The sequence below is a fragment of the Plectropomus leopardus genome, chromosome 4 (genome assembly GCF_008729295.1).
Source record: "Plectropomus leopardus isolate mb chromosome 4, YSFRI_Pleo_2.0, whole genome shotgun sequence".
In the NCBI taxonomy this organism is placed as follows: domain Eukaryota; kingdom Metazoa; phylum Chordata; class Actinopteri; order Perciformes; family Serranidae; genus Plectropomus; species Plectropomus leopardus.
Window position 1 is genome coordinate 22,170,818 of NC_056466.1, and position 22,951 is coordinate 22,193,768.

At 40.1% G+C, this 22,951-nt stretch overlaps 1 protein-coding gene across 1 annotated transcript; it reads left to right on the plus strand.

Moving 5' to 3' along the window:
* Positions 1–236: 236 nt before the first annotated feature.
* On the plus strand, positions 237–22,381 carry cc2d1a (coiled-coil and C2 domain containing 1A). The gene is made up of 29 exons (XM_042484659.1): positions 237–415; positions 1,167–1,236; positions 1,341–1,476; positions 2,145–2,248; positions 2,690–2,935; positions 3,121–3,448; positions 4,489–4,598; positions 4,699–4,771; positions 6,375–6,482; positions 6,575–6,702; positions 7,896–7,968; positions 8,054–8,193; positions 9,798–9,885; positions 10,033–10,109; positions 10,283–10,378; positions 10,902–11,024; positions 11,272–11,330; positions 12,433–12,549; positions 13,601–13,674; positions 13,764–13,822; positions 13,928–14,079; positions 14,197–14,287; positions 14,367–14,522; positions 15,665–15,796; positions 15,914–16,037; positions 17,341–17,417; positions 17,512–17,559; positions 17,651–17,715; positions 18,876–22,381. The coding sequence occupies exons 2-28, from the start codon at positions 1,180–1,182 to the stop codon at positions 17,681–17,683; spliced, it is 3,009 nt and encodes a 1,002-aa protein (XP_042340593.1). The 5' UTR covers positions 237–415; positions 1,167–1,179; the 3' UTR covers positions 17,684–17,715; positions 18,876–22,381.
* Positions 22,382–22,951: the final 570 nt, after the last annotated feature.

Sequence of the window (22,951 nt, forward strand, 5' to 3'; positions counted from 1 at the left end):
TGGGAAAATGAAAAAAGGGGACAGAGGGACCAGATCCAGATAAAAAAAACAACTCTACTTAGACTTGCCAAATGTGGACTAGATTAAATCTGAAAGGCTAAAGATGATTTGAACCCTGAACTGTGAATTTGAGGTGTAACGTCTGTCTCATGGATGTATTATATCTCCGGTGTTTTACGTCAGTGATGGGTGTGTTTCGTCTAGCCACAAAGCATGACGTGCGTTGCCATTGGAGACGCAATGGCGGAAGTAAATTCCTCAGCTAAGCGTTCTTGTTTTGACAGCTAAACGTTACATTACACCTGTCTGCTTTATAAGCTTTGCCTTTTCTCCGGTTATATCTGAGCAGTTTTGGACTCATATAACCGACCCGACCAGCTGTAACACTGACACCACGGCCCGGGAAACTGACGAGGTAAAAAGCTCGCGTGCACATTCATTAGCTAATGAACTGTATGATGTGTTAGCTTCTTGCTAACATGAGCAGAGAGGCTAACTCGATACAAAACAGCTGAAACTGTCTGAACCGTCACACAGACAGGCTGCTACCGAGGGCAGTGCCGGTGTTACGTCGAGGACTGCTTCCCCGTCGATTTGTGTCCACCTAAAGCTGTCCCAAACCATCTAAGGGACTGTGCTTTATTTGTCAGAGGAGGGACGTGGCTGAGGGGTGACTTTTTTACTCTCCCGAAGTTACAACTACCACTATTAACTACTGGTATTTTTTTTGTATTTACACCAAATGTATGTAGTGTTGGAGCCAATGCAGCCAGCAAACGGTATGTTTGTTTTAGTTATCACCAAAACAAACATCTAATTTATTTTAAAAAATGCAAATCCTTCTTTAAAATGATGTAGGACAGTTAAAACTTTGTTTTTCTGTTTTTACAGTTTCTGGCTATGATAAATAGTGTGGATTTGCAGAAAATATGAATTTCAAATCTGCTAGAGAGATTTGGGGTTCAGAGGTTATCTATAATAAATAAACGTACTTCTACTTAAAGTTGTTTGTCCCTCACTTGAAACAAAATTTAAAAAAGTCCCGCAGGAACACATTTTAACACAACATAGACTCTGTAAAGGTGCATTAGCACCAAGCAACATGTTTAACATCTTGCTCTTTTTTTACACTGGCTGAACTAATTTAACCCCTCTTTAACTTTCAGGTAGCAACAGTCCATGAGTCGCAGTAGGAATCCCCCTCAACGGGGTCAAGGGGCAGCCCGAGCCAAACAGGTAACAACCTAGATTAATGAATGATACTGTTAGTATTTCAACAACAGGCATGACTCAGCACATATGTCCCTGTCTTTCCTTCTGTCTGTCTCGCCATGTCTCAGATGGGGCTGCTCCTTGACCTGTCCCCAGATGGAGGGATGGATGATGATGGAAATGATGAAGATCTGGAGGCAGAGCTGCTAAATCTGGTGGGAGGAGGTGGAGGGAGACCACAAGGGAGGAAAGGTGAAGGCAGAGGTGAGAAATAGTCTTTTTTTCCCCTTGATCTTATTCATAGACATCTGTCAGTGTAAAGTATATTTTCCTCTCTCTTTCTCATTTATGTGCTAGTGCTTAACCCCTCATTGTTTGAGCAAATTGGTTTTGATTTCTATCAAAAACATGGGGAGAAGGCAACAAACAACTTAAGACATGGCCCAAAAATGAGCAAAGAAATTACAAGAAAATCCCTGAAAATTAGCCACAAAAAAAGTGAAAAAACAAAAATCACCAAAAAAAAAAAAAAGCCCTGAAAAGTGCTGAAATTAAAAAATGTATTTATTTGACTTTTTTCTGTAACATGATTTTAAATATAAAATTATAATTATAAATGTAATTTTCTGGACATTTCCTCCTTTTTGGATAGTTGTCTAACAATCCTCCCCTCTTTTAAAAGTAATATTTAGGTAATTTTCTCGTCACCTTTTACTAATTTCTTGCAATTTGTGGGACATTTCTTGCTAGGTAGGTCATTGCCTTTTTTCCCCCGTGTGTTTTAGAAAGAAATCAAACCAATCTGCTCAGGTTTCAAAGGGTTAAATAGGTTGTGAGAGAGGTGTTTGAATGCAGCACAAGAAAACTGATGTCGATCCAGGTTTCAAAGGGCTAAATTGTGATATTTGTATGTATGATTCATGTATGTGCAGCTCCTGTTCCCATGGCTGACATAGAGCGAATGGCGGCACTTTGTATGAAAGACCTGGATGACGACGTGGGGGATGAAGATTTGGAGGATGATGAAGATCTGCTGGTAACACTCACGTAGCTTTTGTCCTTTTCAGAGCTAAAACTATTTGTGGATAAACTGATAAGATAAGCTGACTGACAGAAAATTAATTTGGAACTATTTTGATAATGGATTACCTGTGTCAGTCATTTTCAAGCGAAAAATGTAAATTACGGGTTGCTCCCGGCTTCTCTGGTGTGTTGAATTTTTTTCTTTTTTCTACATGCCACAATCAGATGCAACAAAACAAGTTTTTTTTTATCATATATGACAGTAAAATACATATTTTGGGGTTATAGACTCTTGGTTGGACAAAACAAGGAATTAAATAAAAAATAATAATTTTTGGTTGCATTTCTAAACTTTATTTCCACCTACAACATGATGATTGATTTTAGCAGTTTAATTGCTTTAAATATCTGGATTTTTTTTTAACTGCTACCATTTCTGTGTCTGTGTACTTAGGCAGAACTGAATGAAGTTTTAGAGGATGATGAGGAACAAAGTCCTGCTCCCACCCCTCCTGCCGTCACGCCAACTGCTCCCAAAGTGAGCGTCACGTCCCACTCTGCTCCCGCTGCTGCTCCCAGTGGTGCCAGTGGGGTCGAGTCTCGCCTCTTGGAGCGCATTGAAATGTATAGGACAGCCATTTCCAATGCCAAGGCTGCGGGGGAGACCAGCAAAGTCCGAAGATATGACCGTGGCTTAAAGGTAAAATGGAGAAAAAGAAAAGTATTACACACAACCTCAGTACAAGTAGTCCATCAATACTTTGCCGTCATTTAAACATTGTTCGATACCTAAATGTACTTCTTATATATGAATCTAACACCTGATGTTAAACAGAGGTATTCTTAAATATATGTTCATGTTTTTTTCTCTTCTTCAACCCTCAGACTCTGCAGTCCATGTTGGCATCTGCCAGGAAAGGAAAACCAGTCAATGAAGAGGAGATGCCGCCTCCAGTTGCTCTTGGTGGAAAGCCCAACGTCACAGCCGACTCTGAACCGATCAAGGAGCGAGAAGTGCCAACGCCCACGCTGACGCCGTCTCCTCCCACAAATCAGAAACCTCTAAGGGAGGCTCCACCGGCAACGCCGCCGGCAGCTCCCAATGCAAAGCCGCTTCATCTGACCGTGCCCCAAAAGCCCGCAGCTGCCGTCACCCCGGAAACACCTGCCATCTCTCCCCTCACCCCCAGCCAGCCTGACGCGCAGCACTCAGGTACACACACTATAGCACAGAGAGGACGCCGCCTCTTCACCTCGTTACTCCTCTGTTCTGTGTACAGGATGTATAAGAGTAAAGATGTGCTCATGTTGGTTCATTTTGACAAACACTTTAAATTCAATGACTCATTCTTTGACTAAAAAGGTGGTATATATCTTTAGATTAGCACTGACACAGAGGATTGTCTTATTTTTTTTCATTGGACAAAACTTCTGAAATGATTAGTTGATCAGTAGATTTGTAGATCAATCCCCCTTTGAACTCTTTGACTTTTGATGTCTCGTTTTAAAGTACAGTCCGGATGTCAAACTTCATAACTTTACTTTTACTAGAGAATAGTCTGTTGTATTTTTCCATCCAGCATGTCTGTGTCTCGCACGTTCTCCTCTCACAGTTAATGTAGTGCTTGTTAACTGTTGTTGGCATTAAAGAGTTGCTTACTTTTCCTCATTAACTGCTGATCAGATTGCAATTTGCATATATTTATTTGGCTTTGGTCCATTTCAATATGTAGTTCATATTAATTTTAATGATAAAAACCAATCATCACAAAACACAGTTTGCCTCAGAGGGATTTACAGAATACGACATCCCTCTGTCCTTGGACCCTCACAACAGATAAGGACCCTGTCCCCCCCCAAAAAAAACCCCAACAAAAAACAAAAAAAAACAAACAAAAAAAAACCTTTAACAGGAGAAAAATGGTAGAAACCTGAGGAAGAGCAGCTGAGGAGGGATCCTTCTTTCAGGACAGACAGACATGCTATAGATGTTGTGTTTGTACTTGACATTATATAATTAAACTTACTAATTAACTAAATATTCTAAATAAAATATGACAACAGTCATTATCAAAAACAACCACTAATAAAATCACTTTTTCTCATTTGTTACCCCTCACAGAGACAATAGCTTACAAATGTCCCGGCGAAATGACACTGTGATCCTCCAGAGCTTTTTAAAGTTGTCTTTGTTTTTCTATTTTGTTCTCACTTTCATGTTGACAAACACGTGTATACCTTCCTCCCATTCAGAGCTGAAACAGGCAATGTTGTCCAGACAGAGGGAGTACAAGATAGCTGCCATAAACGCCAAACAGAGCGGCGACATAGACCGAGCGAAACAACTCTACCTCACTGCCAAGGTAAAAAATCCAGTTTCAGTGTTGTCACGTGAATAAATCGATTTGTTTGTGCATGTGTATATAGAAAAAGTCCTAATAGAGCTGACCTCCCTTTATGCAGAAGATGGACGTGTTGGTAGAGGCAGTGGACAGAGACCAACCAGTAGACCTGAGCTCACTTCCTCCTCCTCCTGGTCAGTGTAACCTCATTTACTACTTTACTCTATAGTGTTTGACTTTGTTTTGATGACTCTTGCACCATAGCCTGGTTTCTTTTTTTTTTTTTTTACTCTGATTTCTTCATAAGGAATTGAGCTCCCAAGAGTGATATCAGTGCATCATTGCACTATTCACTCTTTGTGGAACTTTCCAAGCTTTTTGATACTGCAGACCGGTGCATTTTACCAAACACATTTTCTTTGTTTGGATGATCATGTTCAAACCGGTTTCTTGCATATTTGTCTGATAGAACACAGGATTATAATATCCTTTTCAAATTTCCATCTCAAACCATGTCTAAATTACAGCCTGTCTTTAACTTGTACTGAATACTGATGAGACAAACTATGATTAATTATCAAGAACCCATGGTTCTATCTCCCTGCCAAATATAAACACACAATTTTACTGAAATGGAGATCATTTAATTGCATAATTATCTGTGAATTTGACTCCATGACAAGGGATAAATATACTCATCACTGTGCACTATATGAAAAAAGGAGGCTGGTTCTCAAAAACAACAAGAAGAAAACTTCAAACTATCATTTTTATGCCTCCTTGCTGTCGACAGTAGTGGTGAGAGGCATTATGTTTTTGGGTTGTCCGTCCGTCTTTTCAATTCTTGTGAGTGTGATGTCTCAGGAACACCTTGAGGGAAAGTCTTAAAGGATGAAATGATGAAGTGATGGCATTTTATATCTTAAAGGTCAAAGGTCAACTTCATTGCGACATTATATTGTACTGCAGAAACATATTCTGGCCATTACTCAGCGTCTGTATTTGCAACATCTGTATTTGAAGCATTGTCCACTGTCTTGACCACATATGAGTCTGGACAGACGTGGATGTAAACGGTAACTTCACTGGTGTGAGGAGAAATGCAGCCGTGAGATGATAATTCTAGTTGTTTATGAATGGGACTGGCTAACTCCTGATACCCCATGGGTAAATGCTGAATTTTGGAAGGTTGTATTCCAGAACTTCGAACAATATAAATATAGCGATTTGTAATTTTGGATGTTTTTAGAGATGTCTGTGATTTTTTTTCTTTTTTTTTCTTTTTTTTTTTATGTCATTGTAGTCTTATCTCTCCAAGCCTTCTGTAAATCACAGATACATCCAGAAAGGCTACAAAAGTTAACTAAAATAAAAATTACAGAAGCCATAAAGGACCAATGAAGTAAATTTAAGTATCGATATGAACCTAGAAAACCTTGTTTTTTGGTTTTTTTTTTTTAAAGGGGAAAACAAAGTTCACAAACAAGGATTTGAAAACCATTCAAATAAATAAATAAACAAAATTTTTTAAAAATCACTTTAAATAAATAAAGAACTTAATGTGGTATATACTCCATCCAACTTCCCCATATTTTTAAGAACTTGTCCTGTTGCGACCTCAGTAATTCTTTCCGTCTTAAAGATATCATAGTCTGTGACTGTTTCTATGTGCTTGTGTGTCATCAGCCTTATTTTCATGTTGCGTGTGCATATTTTTTCTGCTTACCTGATTAAGTAAAGGTTGTGATTCTACTAATAATCCATCTTCACCCCTCTACTGATACCTATCATCTGCAGGAGACGTAGTAGCAGAACACCGTGCACCTCCTCCTCAGTCTTCCTCTAAACCTGCTGCACCTGCTGCACCTGCACCCTCACCAGCACCCGCCCAGGTGGCAACTGCTGGTAAGACTCCAGTAACCCTGATCCATCGGATGATAACAATGATACACGTTGAATTAAAGACTAAAGTGTGTGTTTCTGTGTGTCTTGCAAAGATCTGCCTGCTCCCAGCAGTGTGGCGGAGGCTCTGCAGCAGAGGATGGACATTTACAAGTCGGCAGCAGAGGGAGCCAAGAGCAAAGGAGATGATCGGAAGGCTCGCATGCATCAGCGCATTGTCAAGGTACACACCATGCACTGTAAAATATTGTTGATATTTTAAAAGCCAAATCTTTTTTTTCCCAAACATTATACATACTGACAGCTAAAATTAAGTCTGATGCAGCAGTAGATATTCTCAAAGTTACAGCTAGTCTAGTCCTGGCTCTGTGGTGCTGTTTGATTGTGGTGCGTTTTTCTTATTTCCCTGAATAACTGCTGTGTGACTCACTTTATTTTGACTGGAAATACCCTCTGTTGCTTTGACTGTAACTACTACTGTTGCTTATTTTGCTTACCAGAATAGCCTGCAATAAAGTCTGTCTTGTCCTCTGAGGATGGTTGAAATGCTTTGTGGGAAAAATTGGAAACCTTTAATCGAAGTAGATCTGGCGAAAGCAGGGTGAATAGACAAAACAGGAACATGGAAGAAAGGACGAGAAGTTGTTGTGTGACATGCATATTTTGTAGGAGTGGAAGCACATTGATGACATTGATTTCCATGTGGGAGTTGTGCTGTTGTCAATATTGTATTGTTCTTTTTTGCCTCATATACAAGAATATTAACGGTGGCAATGGACAATTAATGAGGTTGTGTGTTTGCAAATATACTTTATTTTTTCTGACTTACGGTGCTGTTACATTTCAAAATAAACATTGCAAGTCTTAAAAGCAAGGACATGGATATTAGTTAACAGGGTATCTGCATGTCCTTAAAAAGTTAAAATTTCATAAATGTTGTACCTTGTAAGTCATTAATGGTCTTAAATTTTAATTTGTGACATCTTAATTGCCACAAACATTTCATCCAGTTTCATTTATCCATCTTTTAATGTCTTTTTGTCAACTCTAATCAAGCTCTTCTCCATGAAATTCCACATTTGTAATTTTTTTGCACTGTTTGCAAAATACAGATTATCCTAACTCATTCTTATAACCATATTCCTAAATAAAACCTACCTCTGCATTGCACTCTGTACACTAATTACGTTATACTTACTGAGCCTGCAATGCTTGAACAAGAAAGAGATGATATGAAAAAAACAGTCTTAAATTTCATTTAAAACTTATTTGAAATGATCTCAAAAAGCACTAAACGACACAAAGTGTGTGATACCTGGACACACCCTGCTTAAGAAATACAGTAACTTTCACAGAGTAACAAAAGCAGTATATGATGGTCATTTTCAGTCATTTCACCTCTTCTTTCCTTAACAGCAATACCAGGATGCGATCAAAGCTAGCAAAGCTGGACGACCTGTCAACTTGTCAGATCTACCTGTGCCACCAGGTAACTTTCTCCAGGTGTGTTTCAGGTTTGTGCCTCTAAACTGCACTTTATAATTCCACTAAATGGTGTGTGTTTGCTCCACTAGGCTGTCCACCATTTCAGGGCTCAGGGGGGAGTCAGCAGAACTTCATGGGTGTCCTGGAAACAGCTATGAAAATAGCTAATCAGGACGCAAACGCTGAAGATGAAGATGAAGAAGAGGACGGACAGAGAGAGGCTGCCAAGGTAAAAAATTTATAAATAAAGGCACTACAGAGTGGACAAAATAGCAATGTGCAGCCAAGAAATCTGATTGGTTGCCTTTTAACCAAAGCTAGCAATGTTTTATTGTTTGCAGTGCCAGCTTCTGTGCTAGGTTATTGAAACATTACTGTTTTCTCTCCTGCGTCTGCTGCCTGCAGTGAAGTATGACACCCTGGTCATTTATAAAACAGTAAGAAAATTGGAGTGCACATATAGAATATATTTATAGCAAGGTGAAACATTGTTTTCCAAGGAGACTGAGGTCATTTGGAGCAAACAAACAGATCCTGTTATTGTTTTTCTAATCTATAGTACAGAGTGTTATGCAGTATGGAGGATGCAGTACATGGTACAGTTGTCTCTCTGTTCAGCTTAAAGCTAGACTGCTTAAAGATTTTTTTAAGAATGTTATCTCTGGCAGGTAATATTACGTCTGATTCTCATCTCACATGTCATTTAAAGAATATCATCTTTTGCCATCACACAGAATATTTAGAGTCCCACAGGCTCGATTAAACAAGTTGGGGAACTCGTTTTGTCCTTAGTCTGCATGTAGTATGACTCAGTCTACCTGAAGTTGAGCACCAAATATAATCAGAGATGATCAATTTGTTGCATTGCATGCACTTTTTGTAACGTCTGCATTAACATGAAGCATCTGTAGTATGGTTTTGTTGTTTGCTTCGTTGTTGCTCTGTATTTATGTGAAGCAGCTGACATCTTTATGCCTCTGCTCCGGTGATAGACGTGGGCAGAGCTGTTATGTTTTTGCGTTGTCCGTCCATTTGCTTGTCCGTCCTATTCTCATGAATGCCATATCCCATATCAACACCTTAAGGAAATTTCTTCAAATTTGTCACAAACGTTCACTTGGACTCAACAGTGAACTGATTAAAATTTTGTGGTCAAAGATCACTGTGACCTTGCATTCGTTTAAATGCAATATCTCAAGAAAGTCTTAAAGGACTCAGCACAAACATCTACTGGGACTTAAGAAGGTATTAATTAAAATTTGTTGGTCACTGTTGGTTACTGTGACCTCACAATATATGAGTTTGGACATAACTAAAGAATCCATACATTAATTCTAACAAAATTTCACAAAAAATGTCAATTAGAATAAAATGATGACATTTTATATCTAAGAGGTTAGAGGTCAGCTTCACTGGGAAATCTTAATGTTCAGCAAAAACACTTCAATAGCCCTTATTCAAAGTCACATCTCAGGAACAGAAGGGGCGACATTTGGTCAGATGCTGGTGACACTAATCTTGGATGCCCACCTTCAAACCATCGCCGAGGGGAAGATGTGCGTGAAGCATCCATGTTTTCAGAGTGCAACTGAAAACTGCAACTTGACAGGTTTGCAGAGGCATACAGTTGCGAGGTGGTTATCTAGTTTTCTGATAATGAAGGGAAATCAAATTAAATGTAATTAAGATCTGTTGAAATTAATATAAAATACTAAATTATGCACACAAGTATCTCAAGCTGTCGCACTCTAAGAGAACAACACTACCTTAAAATCTGTATGTTTCATTGCATTCATCTGAGGACCCTATCTCTCATATTTTGTCTCTCCTCAGCCTGCAGTGCGTCCACCTGCCCAGAAAGCAAAGTCTCCAGCTCCTCAGGCCCCTGGAGGCTCCTCAGCTCCAAAACTGGGACCTAAAGGTGCATTCAGAGCGTGGGTTCGTGTATGTGTGTGCACATGGCCACCTGTCTGCCCTGCATGTACAAAATGCAGCACACAAAGTGTTTGAGTGTTGCACAGAGTGAGAGGCAAAGTTTCACTTCGTTTTCTCTTAATTATCCTTTCAGCCCAGCAGCAAGTGGATTTCCTGTTGCTAAGGCGACAGGGTTTTATGCGTGCAGCTCTGCGCTCCAAACAGATGAAAGTAAGCTGTGGACTTTTTTTTCTTCTTTGCTGGTGATAGATACCCTGCCATCTTTGTATTTTTTGTAGATGTCTTTATCACAGCCGGCTGTTGTTTTATTGGAGTCTTGAACATCTGTCGTGTCGCTGCGGTTCGACTGGTACGTCTGCTAGCATGTGATTTTTTTTTTGCAGGACATGACGGGAGCGGCGCAGCACCTCCGACACGCCAAGGGACTGGATCCTATGATCACCGCTGCCAAGTCTGGCCTACCTGTGGATATCACCAAGGTCATAAATATATTCTCATGTGCAAATTAGTGACACACAAGACGATGCAGAGCAAGTTTGTGTGCTTTGAACATGTTGTCACAGGAGCAAGCACAAGTGTGAGGCGTGTTAACACAAAGTGGGACAGAAATAGAGAGATAACAGGAAGGAGGTATGGGGTGAAATCAAAACACCCCTGAGCTCATCACGGTCTCACCTTCTGTGTTTTTATGTCTGTACCTGTGTGAGTGAGAGTTAATCTGCATATTTTCTATGCTGTTCGACTATTTTATTTCATATAGTTGCCACTTCTCCCGTATGACTTTCTTTCATTTTGCCTCACTTTTAACATCTTTGCTTCATATAACCCATCTCTCTGACTCAGCCCCGCTCTGTCATTACCAAGAATATTAAGCTTGTGCCTCTGATAGTTTGTCTTCCTGTCCGTCTGCAGAATATCACACAAACTTAGAAACAGACATCCACAATTTATGGTGGACAGATTTTTTTGTTTCTCACCACATTTGTAACTGTCTCCTGACAGATTCCCAGTGCTCCGGTCAGTGACGAGGACTACTCTCTGGCTCGCTCCCGTTCCTCCCCTCACTCCCCTCGCTCCAGCGATCAGTACCACGGCCTCATGGAACTTTTGCGGAAGCAGCATGAGGTGAGGGCACACCTCTCCCTTCTCCTATTATGTACATTTTTATATAAAAGTTCACCTACTGAATCTGGCTGTATATCAGTGACCAGTTTATACTAATGATGGCTGGTGATTATGGCCTTCTATTCATGCAGCTTTTTTTTTATTGACAAAACACAATTGTTCTTCATTGTCTTGTCTTTGGCTATTGTGTGTTTTATTGTGTGTTTTCATACCCACGCCTTCTTTTGTTCTGTGTCTCGATCTACAGAAATGTTTGGGATATGCTCAACAGCTCACACAAATGGGCAATGTGGCCGAAGCTCTGAAGTAAGAGACATGTCTTGGTTGTATGTTTGTATATGCAAATTTTATTACACGTTCTATGGATCCATGCTCTCCTTCCTATTGCTAGAGATTGAGTTAAATGCACGTGTAACTCAAGTCAGAATGTTATTTTTGGTTTAAACTGAACACAAATATTTGCGTATCATGCCAATAAGACATTTATTATGTTAATCATTAAATTGAATCAATCTGTCTTTGATTTTATGGCATAGTTTACATTTCTAGAGCTGAGCCAAATAGCTCCAAGCTATAACATTTCAGAACTGTCAGTCGTAATGTGAAATTCAAATTCTAAACCAACATTCAAATGCTACGAATGTTTTTGTTTGGCTTTTTTGTAGAAACAAGTAACCAGCAAGCTAACCGAGCTGTTGGAGATTTAAGAGATGTTTATTTTCTCTTCACAAGTCACAGCAGCTACCAAAACTGACAACAACAGTTGACTGATAATTTATTTCACAATGAAAAAACTGCCATCATCATTTACTGGGGCCCTAAGTCTTCAAATTGCCATCCCTGACCACCAGTCACAAGCCCAAATAAATAAAGTTTTTGTTACATTTAAGGCAGAAAACACATTTACCTTCAAAATGACTTTTCAGATCAGTATATGTCTTAATTTCCTTCTGTTGATATACGAATTGGTTCATTGAACTATGCATTTCAATACAGTGTTGTGTGGTGTTACCATGGCAACACTTGATTTTACTGTTAACCGTCATTAGCATAATACATTTAGTGTAACTTTAAGGTCACACTGCATGTTACGTTTTTCCCTTACAGATTTTCACATACATTTTCCGTCACACTTTGTGTCCTCCTAAGGAGTCTTCAGTGCCTCCTTTTCCTTAGATGTGTTTTGACAAATAACGTCATCACCTAGAAACAAAAACTTCGGCAGATCATGCTTCTAAAATTCTTATGTCAACCAAAATTTTAAAATGCAGGAATACATGTGTGTTTGAGCAAATGGAGCTGTTTGGTGTGTTGGTGTAACGGCTCTCTTTTCAGAGATCAGACCTGTGACAGTTGAAGCCTCGGGCCGTCCCCTAAGACTTCATATGAGGTTTGTGTCTCTCCTCAGGTTTGAGAGGCTCGTTGAGGAGTGTATGAAGAACATAGAAATACTCAAGAATGCCTACGCCAAGGGCCAGCCAGTCCCTAAGTGCCACACAGAGGAGAGGACCTTCAACGTTATCAAGTCAGCAACAAACTCATGATAATGGAAAATAATATAATCATATTTTTGTTATAATGTGTTGTCTTTAAATGGTAGGACAGAAAGAGTTTAAGTCAACACTTTCTTAGCCACATTAGTGACCACCACTCCACCACTTTGGTCCAGACTGAAATATCTCAACAACTATCTGATGGATTGCCATTCAGTTTTGTGCAGACATTCATGGTTTCCAGAGGTTTCTCCAGAAATCATGACCTGCTTTCTCAAGATAATCCACAGAACAATTTCATGTAGGAGCTAGTTTCTACCAAACTACACCTGCTAACTGTATCACTGTGCAGAAGGAAGCACGCATCTACTGCTAGCTCACCTAGCAGCACCACCCTAGCTTACAATACAGCTCAGCCGGGGAGGACGCCGTTAATGTTTAGGATCTCGCGCTATGAGCATGAGCCTCTTTTCCATAAGTAGATGCACGCTTTGGTTCGGTGTATTTTATACTTTTTTTAAAAACTTGGCACAGTGGGATTCAAAGCAGTGGAGTTAGAAACACAAAATTGCCCCAAAAATTTTCCTTTAGATGCCATCTCTGTTCAACCAGCATCTCCATTACAAGCCAAAAAATTCATTTGTGCAAAGTTGAAGAACATTATATTTGTCTTAAGCTGTAGGGGCCCTGAAATACAACAATCAGATCATTGGGATACTTTAAATCCTATTTCCTGGTCTTTTTAAGGAATTTTAAGGAAAGATTCATGTTTAGCAAAAGTTTTTAAACTGAACTGAGTGTATATCTGATTATAAAGATTCTCAACACATCAGATGTTTGATGTTAAAAAAAAAAAAAAAAGTAATATACTGTCCTTGACTGTATCGGCAGATGAGTCAGATTGACTCAGTGTGACTCACTCTGGCTCTGCTCCAGTATCATACCAAGCTAACAGCTAGCTGGCTCTGGCAGTGACTCATGCACCAGTCGGGTTTGTTTGGCTTTCAGTGATGCTGACTGGTTGTTGTCTGTCACTTGTGATGCTGTTTAATAAAGGTTGTGACCCCTGTTTTTGTAATGCAGGACCCACTCCAGCCTGACGCCCAATGACCTGATCCTGTACATCATCAAAGCCATCAACCTGCCGGCTCCCTCAGGTACTGAAGGCATCTCTGCGTCTTTGAAACAACCGGGTGGAAAATGTGTCAAATGCATGATCACTTTACACCTACCTCTCTGCCTTCAGGTGTCTCACCTAACGATCTGGATGCCAGTGTGAAGTTTGAGTTTCCTTTCCCCAGCGCGGTGAGAATCTTTCCCACTCAGCGAGCAGATTATGGATATTTCACTCTGTTTACATCGAGATGTGTTTTAATGTATTCGTCTGTGTGTGTGTGTGTGTGTGTGTAGGAGGAGGCTCAGAGGGACAAAACCAGCACAGTGAAGAACACCAACAGCCCAGAGTTTAAAGAGAATTTCAAACTCAACATCAACCGCACCCACCGAGGCTTCAAACGAGTCGTCCAGTCCAAAGGCATCAAGTTTGAAATCATCCACAAGGGGTAAAAACCATAACCGCTTTGGAGCAATATAGGCAGCAGCCTCCCTGTTTATCCTCATGATGTATGCTGTAGAGGTCTTTCATGCTTTCGTCAGTTCTTCTCTGTGTTTATTTACAGAGGCCTGTTTAAAACTGACAAAGTTGTCGGCACTGCTCAGCTGAAGCTAGAGGCTCTAGAAAATCACTGTGACATCAGAGAGATAATAGAGGTGAGCGTTAATAACAGCTGAACACACACACACACGTGCACACACCAGATCTATCTAACAGTGTGAATGTGTTTCATAGGTGATGGATGGACGGAAACCTACAGGTGGAAAGTTGGAGGTGAGAGTGAAGATCAGAGAGCCTTTATCGGGAGCTGACCTTCAGCCGGTGACAGAGAAGTGGCTTGTTATCGAGCCGGTGTCCTCCCTGTCCCCTCCAGAGAGACAAAAGGAACGGGTGAGTTCATTTTTTAAATTGTATTTATTTTTTATTTTACTCTTTTTAAACAACGTAGCAACTGCAGTACAATCACTGCAAAATATCAAAATATAAAAGCTTGCATGTTGTCTCGTTTTGAAATCCTCCAACCCTGGCCAAAGACACTAAAAGACAAGTTATAGAAAACTAAAATGAAAGTGCACAAACGTATACATAGATGTATACATTTTTGACATACATACAGAAATAGAAACAGTAAAATAAATCAAGATATAAACATGAATACTCACATGCACATATTCATACAAATAAATAGATGCACACATTCATCACACTGACAATTTTAATATGCTTTTAATAAGGATCAGTGATGGAAAAGAACACAGTTTTAGCATTTCTCATTTTATTGCATTTCATAGCTGGAAATGTATCTAAATATTTCATTCACTAGCCTAATACAAGTACTGCAGTCTGCAAATACATCCTACCCCCTTCACCTATTGATTGAAATGTGTGCTTCTATGGGTGCTTCCATTGTTGTTTGATGTCAAACAACTGCTTCTTCAGGAAGTTGGAGGAAGATGGATTTGCTCCGAGTTTACAAGTAGGAACTCCACCATCTCGTTGCATGCTCTTCCTCTGCACACAACTGAAGAATTGGCGTCACTGGCTTTTTTATCTCAGTGGATCAACCCCTAATATTGGCATAACTGTGATGCATGGACACATACATCAATTTGCATTTTCTTTTTCCATTCGTAGGACATAAAATTTAATAAAATTTGCACTATATTTGGATTGAAATCTGACTCATTACAGCAGGCTTTTCACCCCACCTTTAATTGTGGCCACAGCTTTAAAAACACTGTAGACATGGTGGGACGGCACATCGTACAAACTAGTTTGTCTCAAGCAGAACCTGACCTTCAGTCAGGATGTGAGCTGCTGCTGTCTGGTTATTATGCTGTCATCCTGCAGCCGCCTTTGAAAGGCCTTAACATGCAGGAGCAACAGTACACCATAGGCACAAGTATATCGATAGTGTCAGTTCAATAAAGTGTGTGTGTGTGTGTGTGTGTGTGTGTGTGTGTGTGTGTGTGTGTGTGTGTGTGTGTGTGTGTGTGTGCGCGCGTGTGTGTGTGCGCGTGTGTTTGAATCAGGCTCCATCTCCACGGTCTAAACCCAGACATGAAACGAGCGGCAGAAGCAGTCATCCCAACAACTCTCCTCCGCAGTACAAACTCTACAGCTTCAGCCTCCTCAACTACGACAGGGAGCGGCTGGAGAGAAAGGTATTTGTGTGTGTTTATGTTTGAGCGCTCTGAGACCGTCCACAACATCCACTTCTCTAATGCCTGTGATGCCCCAGTGGTACAAGAGTCTCCTCAGTCATTACGCCCGTCTCTCAGATTGCAGAGTACCGAAAGGCGCGACGGGATCCCCCATCTGACCTCATCCATCAACACAAAGAGCTCACACACAGACTACAGTGGCAGAAGGCTCACCTGGAACGAGGCTCCTCTACTCTGTCAGGTAACCCCAACACACACACACACACACACACATTTTACAAATCCTCATATGGGCTTTATTTTTTTAGATATTCCAACACAGACTCAGACAAAATAGGACCATGTTTATTCATTAGTTTGAAAATTCCCCTTCATGAAATGGGTGGTTGTAACAGAAACATGTCAGAAAAAGCGATGTAATTCATTAATATATTAGTATATAAAAGTGTAAAGAAAGAGCCACTCTGGAGATAGTGGAGGTACATACTAAATCTCATGTTGTATTGTTTGGATTTAGTTCAAATTTGCCATAATATCTGCTGTATACCTCAAAGCAATATGAATACCAAAATAGGTATGTATTATAAATCCAGAGGCTTTTAAATAAAATGTTGTCATAGGCAATGATTTCACACAGACACCTGTATAAAAAAAGTTTTTTAATTAATGATGGTATGTTAAAGAAATTTCCACAAAAGCAATAACACAGAGGGTATAATTTTTTCATGCTAAAAGGTAACAGAGTTTGCAAAAATTAACTGTTTTATCTCTCTATCGTCTTAAAATATTTAATTATTTATTATTTATTCAAACTCGACACTCCAAGCTCTACCATAATAGATGCTGTTACCACATTAAAAGATTTTCTACAGACTTTTGAATTTGTTTTTTGGGTTTCAAGTTGCTGTCATTTCTATCCTCTCCATTTTTTCTTTGTGTAATTTCCTACAACTTATAAGATACAAGCACCATTCTGACTTCAATACCTTTTTTTAATAGAAGGTATTTTGACCGAAAATATGATGCCATAAAAGTCATGAAATAGTCTTGAGTTTAGAATTTGTGAGGTCTAAATTTCCACAAACGTGTTATCTAATGTAATTTCTCCATCTTAAAAGTAATTTTTGTAAAAATTAGTCAAGCTCTTTTGCATGAACATCCACATTTCTGATGTTCACCTACCACTTAACCAAATACTGTATTTTTACTTTATACTTTTACTTATCTGTTGGCAAAATGTAGATTAATCTTTAAGTCACACTTATAACAATAAACCCTGCCTCTGCAAAGGGAATGGATACTAACCTTTATACATATCTGCAATGCTTGAGTTAGAAAAAGATTATTTGTCCAAAAATCTTAATAACCTTGAAAAGGTATTAAAAACCATTACATTTTACTGTCTGATACCTTTAGACACCCTGGGTCCAATACTGTCTTCTGAAACAGTGCAAGGGATGCGTCCCCAGTGTCCCATCCATGAATTACACCCTTAGTAAATGTCTCAACCTCTCAAACACCCACATTTCCTTTCATGTGTGTAGAGTATGAAAATGTGCTGCGGCACTCCGTCCAAGGATACGCTGAGTCCGTGAAGAAATACTCCAACCAAGGCAACAGGGTGAGTGCAGCTGTGCAGAGGACACCGCTCTGTGCGTTTGTGTGTGTGTACATGTTGGGTTTTACTGTGTAAAGTCTTCAATCTCTTTTTATAGGACGCTGCCAAGGATGCACTGGGCAGGTTAAAGATGGTAGAGAATGAGGTAAGGGTTTCTTTATACTGCCAGTACAAACAGATATCATCGCGTATGTGCATACGCACAATGTAACGTACACTTTTTTTCTCTGCTTCAGTTGGAATCGCTGAGAAGGAAGCGCACAGGATGAGAGGAGAGTACGGGAGTGGAGACTTGGCTGGAGTACTGTTATATCATATCTCTCTCTCTCTCTCTCTCTCTCTCTGTCTCATACACACTCATATACAAACACTACAGTGGGTACTTTGAGCACCTTTAGCATGATCCTGTGCTGCTGATGTCCATGACAACTGCATGAACCAACCCGATAGTTCTGATCGTATAAATTGTATCACTTGTGGTGCCTCGCCTGCCACAGTAATTAAAAAGAAATCTGTGACTACAAAGGGACACAGAAATTAAAGCAAGCATTAGAACTTATTAAGGGAGAAGCAGGCTTATTTGCACTTAAACAGCAGAGAAAGCTGACTCTAAAAGCACGGCTTTACAGACCTTACCTGTGCTCTGTTAATTGTTTTTTTTATTTCCATCTTTCATCGGAGATCAGAAGTTTTGCATTTGGCACGAGCTCAGAGAATCATTTGGTGTCCGCAGATGACCAAAGCATACGCGTGCATGTGTTTGAGTGCTCTGAAGTGTGTTTAACCAATGGACTGAGGTGTTTTTAACCCCTTTTTCCCATATTTTATGTGTGTAATGAGCTTAATCTAATCTGTCTGCTCCAGTGTTCCCAGATTACAGTAATCTGCTCCGTTTGGAGTGGTGTGATATGGGAATAAAAAAACGGGGCTTCGGGGCGCCGCAGCCTACATCCCATAATGAGGGATTAGTGTTTGTGTCACCAAGGAGACGACTAGATCAGACGTGGAGTCGCCTTTGGGGCTGGGGAGAGGGGGTGTTAGCAGCGTGCCATGAATGTGGGAGAAGCTTAGCTCTGCAAAAGGATTGCTTCTTCTTCATCAGCTGTTTCTCTTTTGTTGTCTTCTTCATCTCCACTTCCTCCACGCTAATTCCTTTGCGTATTTTCATAGATTATTTCAAGTCGTGAGTAATAGGTCGCTCCACTTGGATTTTTCTTTAAACTCTTAAACAATATTAAGCTTATTATGCTGTCGATTAGAAAATAATTAACAGCTGCTGCGTCAGCTTGCTGCTATTTTCCACAGACTTTTGGCATATGCAGTTTACAAAACCAGATTCTGTCCCGCTGAGCTCTCCAGTGGCAGCGCAGTGGATGCCGAATAGTCTGCCCACAGGAAGACAACCCAATATGTGTCAGTAAGGATGGGTAATTGCTCATTTCTATTTCTGTTCCCTCGTAGACATCCCTGTCACAGGCATCCTCATCATTCCTCGCTGCTTTACACTTATTGTGCCCATGGAGTCAGGGGGACGAAATCCAGACGATTCCTGTGAAGCTTCCTAAAATGTGTGACGCCTTGAAATTAATACTTTCGCCACAACAACACTAGATGTACATAAACAGCAATGTGTCGCACGTGTCATGTATTCTCTGGACAGATGTTTCTTCTGTGTGTTTGACAACCTGCTAACCAGCCGGCGGCAGACTCTGTTGATCCGCGTAGATTGCGTGCAGCCAGGATGTAGCAACTACTTTAAAAAGAGCCTCACTGTGTGTTTTTATTTGACTCTTCAACGTGGATGATGTCTGTTAACTCCACTAATAGTTTTTTTTTTTTTTTGGGTCATGTGACATAGCAGAGAATCATGTGTTTGCCCTAATCCACCCACTGCCTCACCCCATTAACAAATAATCCTGGTTAAAGATGACCTGATATGGTCTGCGTTGATTTTTTATGTAACACCCCTTCCCCCCACTTTGTTTTTAATCTATCAGGAGAGGATATCTTCTGCCTCTTTGTTAATGCTAAGTTATGATGCTTTTGATCATCTGTTATTCTTTTAGATGTATAGGCTAGGTGACACAATAATCTTAAGATTTAATGTAAGGGGATCCTAAAGCCGGGGTAGTGAGAAATCTGGAAAAGGCAAAACAAAAGGCACAACTTGAAAATACACCCTCCTCCTGCAGCTGGGCCCTCTCTGTTCAAAGCCCCTCTCACCAGACAATCATGTGCACATGCATTTCGTTGTTGTCAGGTGCAAACCTCATATCTCCACTGTCTTATTATTTCTTTCATAAATTAATTATATTGATCCCCCTCATCTTCTATCAGTGGGTTTTACCATTTCTCAGCCAATGAAATGGATTTAAAAAGTTTGTGGGTAAACGTCCTATCTCCATTGAAACGTGAAAAAATGCAATTTTGGGGATTTGAGGAGGTTTGGGTCTGACAGCAGCGATTTGTTTCATACAGTAACTCAGTGTTTACCGTACATTGATTTATTTAATCTCATTTGATTGTTCGGTCTCCTGCAGCTCCTTTGCTCAACCCCTCCTTGCCTCGCTCGGTCTCTCTCTGTTTATCAGACCACAAACGAGACAAGAATTGGCTAACTAGCCACTTAACAGTCCCTCCGCCTTGCTCCCCGTTGCCATGGACTGCTTCGCCAGAAGGAGAGCGGGCAGCAACTTGGGAGAAACACCTTCAGTTGGCGCATTTAGTGGCTTGAATTCAGGCAGCGCAACACGCCCTCAGTGTGTGACAGCAGGCTGCCGGCCAGCAGCAGCACCAGGTCTAACCTGTGTAACGGCAGCAACAGAAAGTTTGCTGATCCAGTGCAAAGTTGGGCTGTCTGTCCTCCGAGATGACGTTAGTGCTGGCTGGATTCGGTTTGCTGTTGCCCCTGACCGGGGTCTGTCTCTACAGCTGCTGACCCCTCGTCGTAGTTAGGTGGTCTGTAGCAGTGGGGATTGGGTTGGAGGACACACTGTGATTTGAGGCTCTTACATTAGCTGACGTTGGTTACATACCGTGAACTTGAAGCCGCAGCCATGAGCTCCTGGCTCTGCTTAGCAAAAGACTAATCTATTAGCAACATTTTCTCTCCATCTCTTAAACCCTGTGCCGATACTGACGTGTTTTGTTTCGTTCATTGTCAAACCCTCTCTTTGATAAGTCTGTCTTCCTTTTTTTGGGTTGCTTTGCGGTGCAGGCAGTTGTTGCCAATATTGGATTTGCGACCTTCTCTGAAGGATTCTCCACCATTGAATCAGGCTTTTACCATCTAAAGGGACGTGCACGCATATCTGAATTTGTCGAGCCGTCAATATGAACGCTCTCTCTCTGACATGACCTGTGATTGGCTGAAGTCTGCCATCACGGCCCAGATTTCCTAAAGCCTGAAAACAGCCAACAGAGTTTATTATGGGATATTAGCGCAATGATGCCAGAATGAAACTGCTGACCACAACTTTAAAAGACAATATCAGTGTTTGTGCAAGATGTAGCTCCTCAAATACAAGTCATGTGCACTTCCTCATCCTCAGTGTATGCAGCACAGTTTCAGATTTGATGTATTTTCCCCACTGTTCCAGGCAGCCGTTAGTTTCCATTTTTTAGATTGCGGAATAAAAATCAGTCAGCAGACTGTTGACGCCTGCATGCCGAAGTTCAAAGTATGTTGCATTATGCAGTATTGCAGTTTAAATACATATTATTTCTCTAACAGTGAAGATTAAGACAATGTAAGTTTGACAGAAAATGTATGCAGGCTCAGTAGATTACACACAACTTAAACTACTTTCAAGAGACTACTTATTGGTTTTCATACTGTATGGAAATTAATGGAAACCACTTGCTGCCTTTTAAATATAAAATAAAAATAGGAAGATAAATTATTTGGTCTATGAAATGCCAGAAAATAATGACAAATGGCTTACAATTTACGAAAGCCCAAGGCACTGTCTTTTGTGAGACCAGCACTGGTGGATGTAGGGAATTTTTAGTGTTGTGGCTTGAAAAAAAATACAGTAGATTATATTATTAAACCAATTAAGCGTCAAAATGTTTCAGATGTACAAAAAGGAATTTGCATTTCTTAAACCATATGAGGTTTTATATAAATTAGCTAAAACATGGAAAAACATCAGTTTGGTCCTTTAAAAGATTTTTACTCAAAAAGTAAAGACTAAATGTGATCACGTAGTTCTGATGTCACTCCGAGTTGCAGCATTTGCAGGTTTTAACGTCGTTAAAGGCTCGCACAAAATGGCAGCACCTCTTTCTCTCAGTCTAAAACCTTTAACCCCATGTCACCCCAAACACACACACACACACACACACACACACACACACACATCACCCCGCTGCTCGGGTAACCTCATGGCCTCTGAGGCTGTCCCGTTGTCATAGCAACAAGCTCATCAGCATTCAGTGAGGTGGTTGGATGGTCAGGACCCGAGGAGAGGGACATATTGTTAAAGTTTGTCCTGCTGGTGACTCACACTCCTTTCGCGCATTTACAAGACACCACGCACACACTCCTTTGAGCTCTTCTCTTTTTTTTATTTAATCTCGTTTGGCTCTCCTCTCAGTTTGACTCGACTATGTAATCTGGCTGCACTCCATTTTAAATAGGAGAAAGTTTTGGTGGCTTGTTTGTCATTATTGTTAATATTCCTACCCTGATCTGCTGCAGTACATGTATTCATCTGGGCTTGGGAAAGCATTATTCTTGAAACTACGACATTTTTTTAAAAAATCCATTGAGTCATGTAAGGGCAATCAGTATAAATGTAATATTTGTATAAATAAACAGCATAATATGCTCCGTCTCTATTTTTACGTGTAAGTCATGATGATTTGTGAAGCTCAAACGGTGAATGTATGAAGGCCTGATTGTTTAGGCTTTATTATCTTCCGTATGAGGTCGGTGTTAACATGAATAAACAGGTGAAACAGCACTCAGGTTGTGTCTTCATTGAAGTGAAAAAACTGACCAGATTTCTCCCATTTGGACTGATTTCTGATTAATATTTTAGCATGCACACTTTTTAGCAGTATTTATCAGCTTGACATTAATGAGTTTTTACAGGGGTGTAGCACCAAATTCTTGGCCCTAAGCACAAGCGGTCTATGGGCCCCCCGCCCTTAGTCTCTTGATCCATGTCTCTCACGTACCTTTTATATTATTTTTCGTCTAGAAAGTAAGTTTGTTTTCTTTTCTTTTGGAACCCTGATTTCCATTATTTATTTGTTACAACTGTGTATAAATATATTGATATCATTACTGTCATCATCAATATTGTCACTATTAGTTTGCTGCTATGTTATAGGTTATAGTTTACTCCTCCATCTCTATGGGAGGAAATTGAAAACTATATTGTAACTACCTAATATATTGTTTAAAAAAAAAGGTAAGAATTTGCCATGTTAATGTAGACTTCTTAACTGTTTTGAAATTAAAATAATGGAATTATAATCTTGTGATTTAAAATGTGATTAATTGCAGTTAACAATTGGAATTCTGCTAA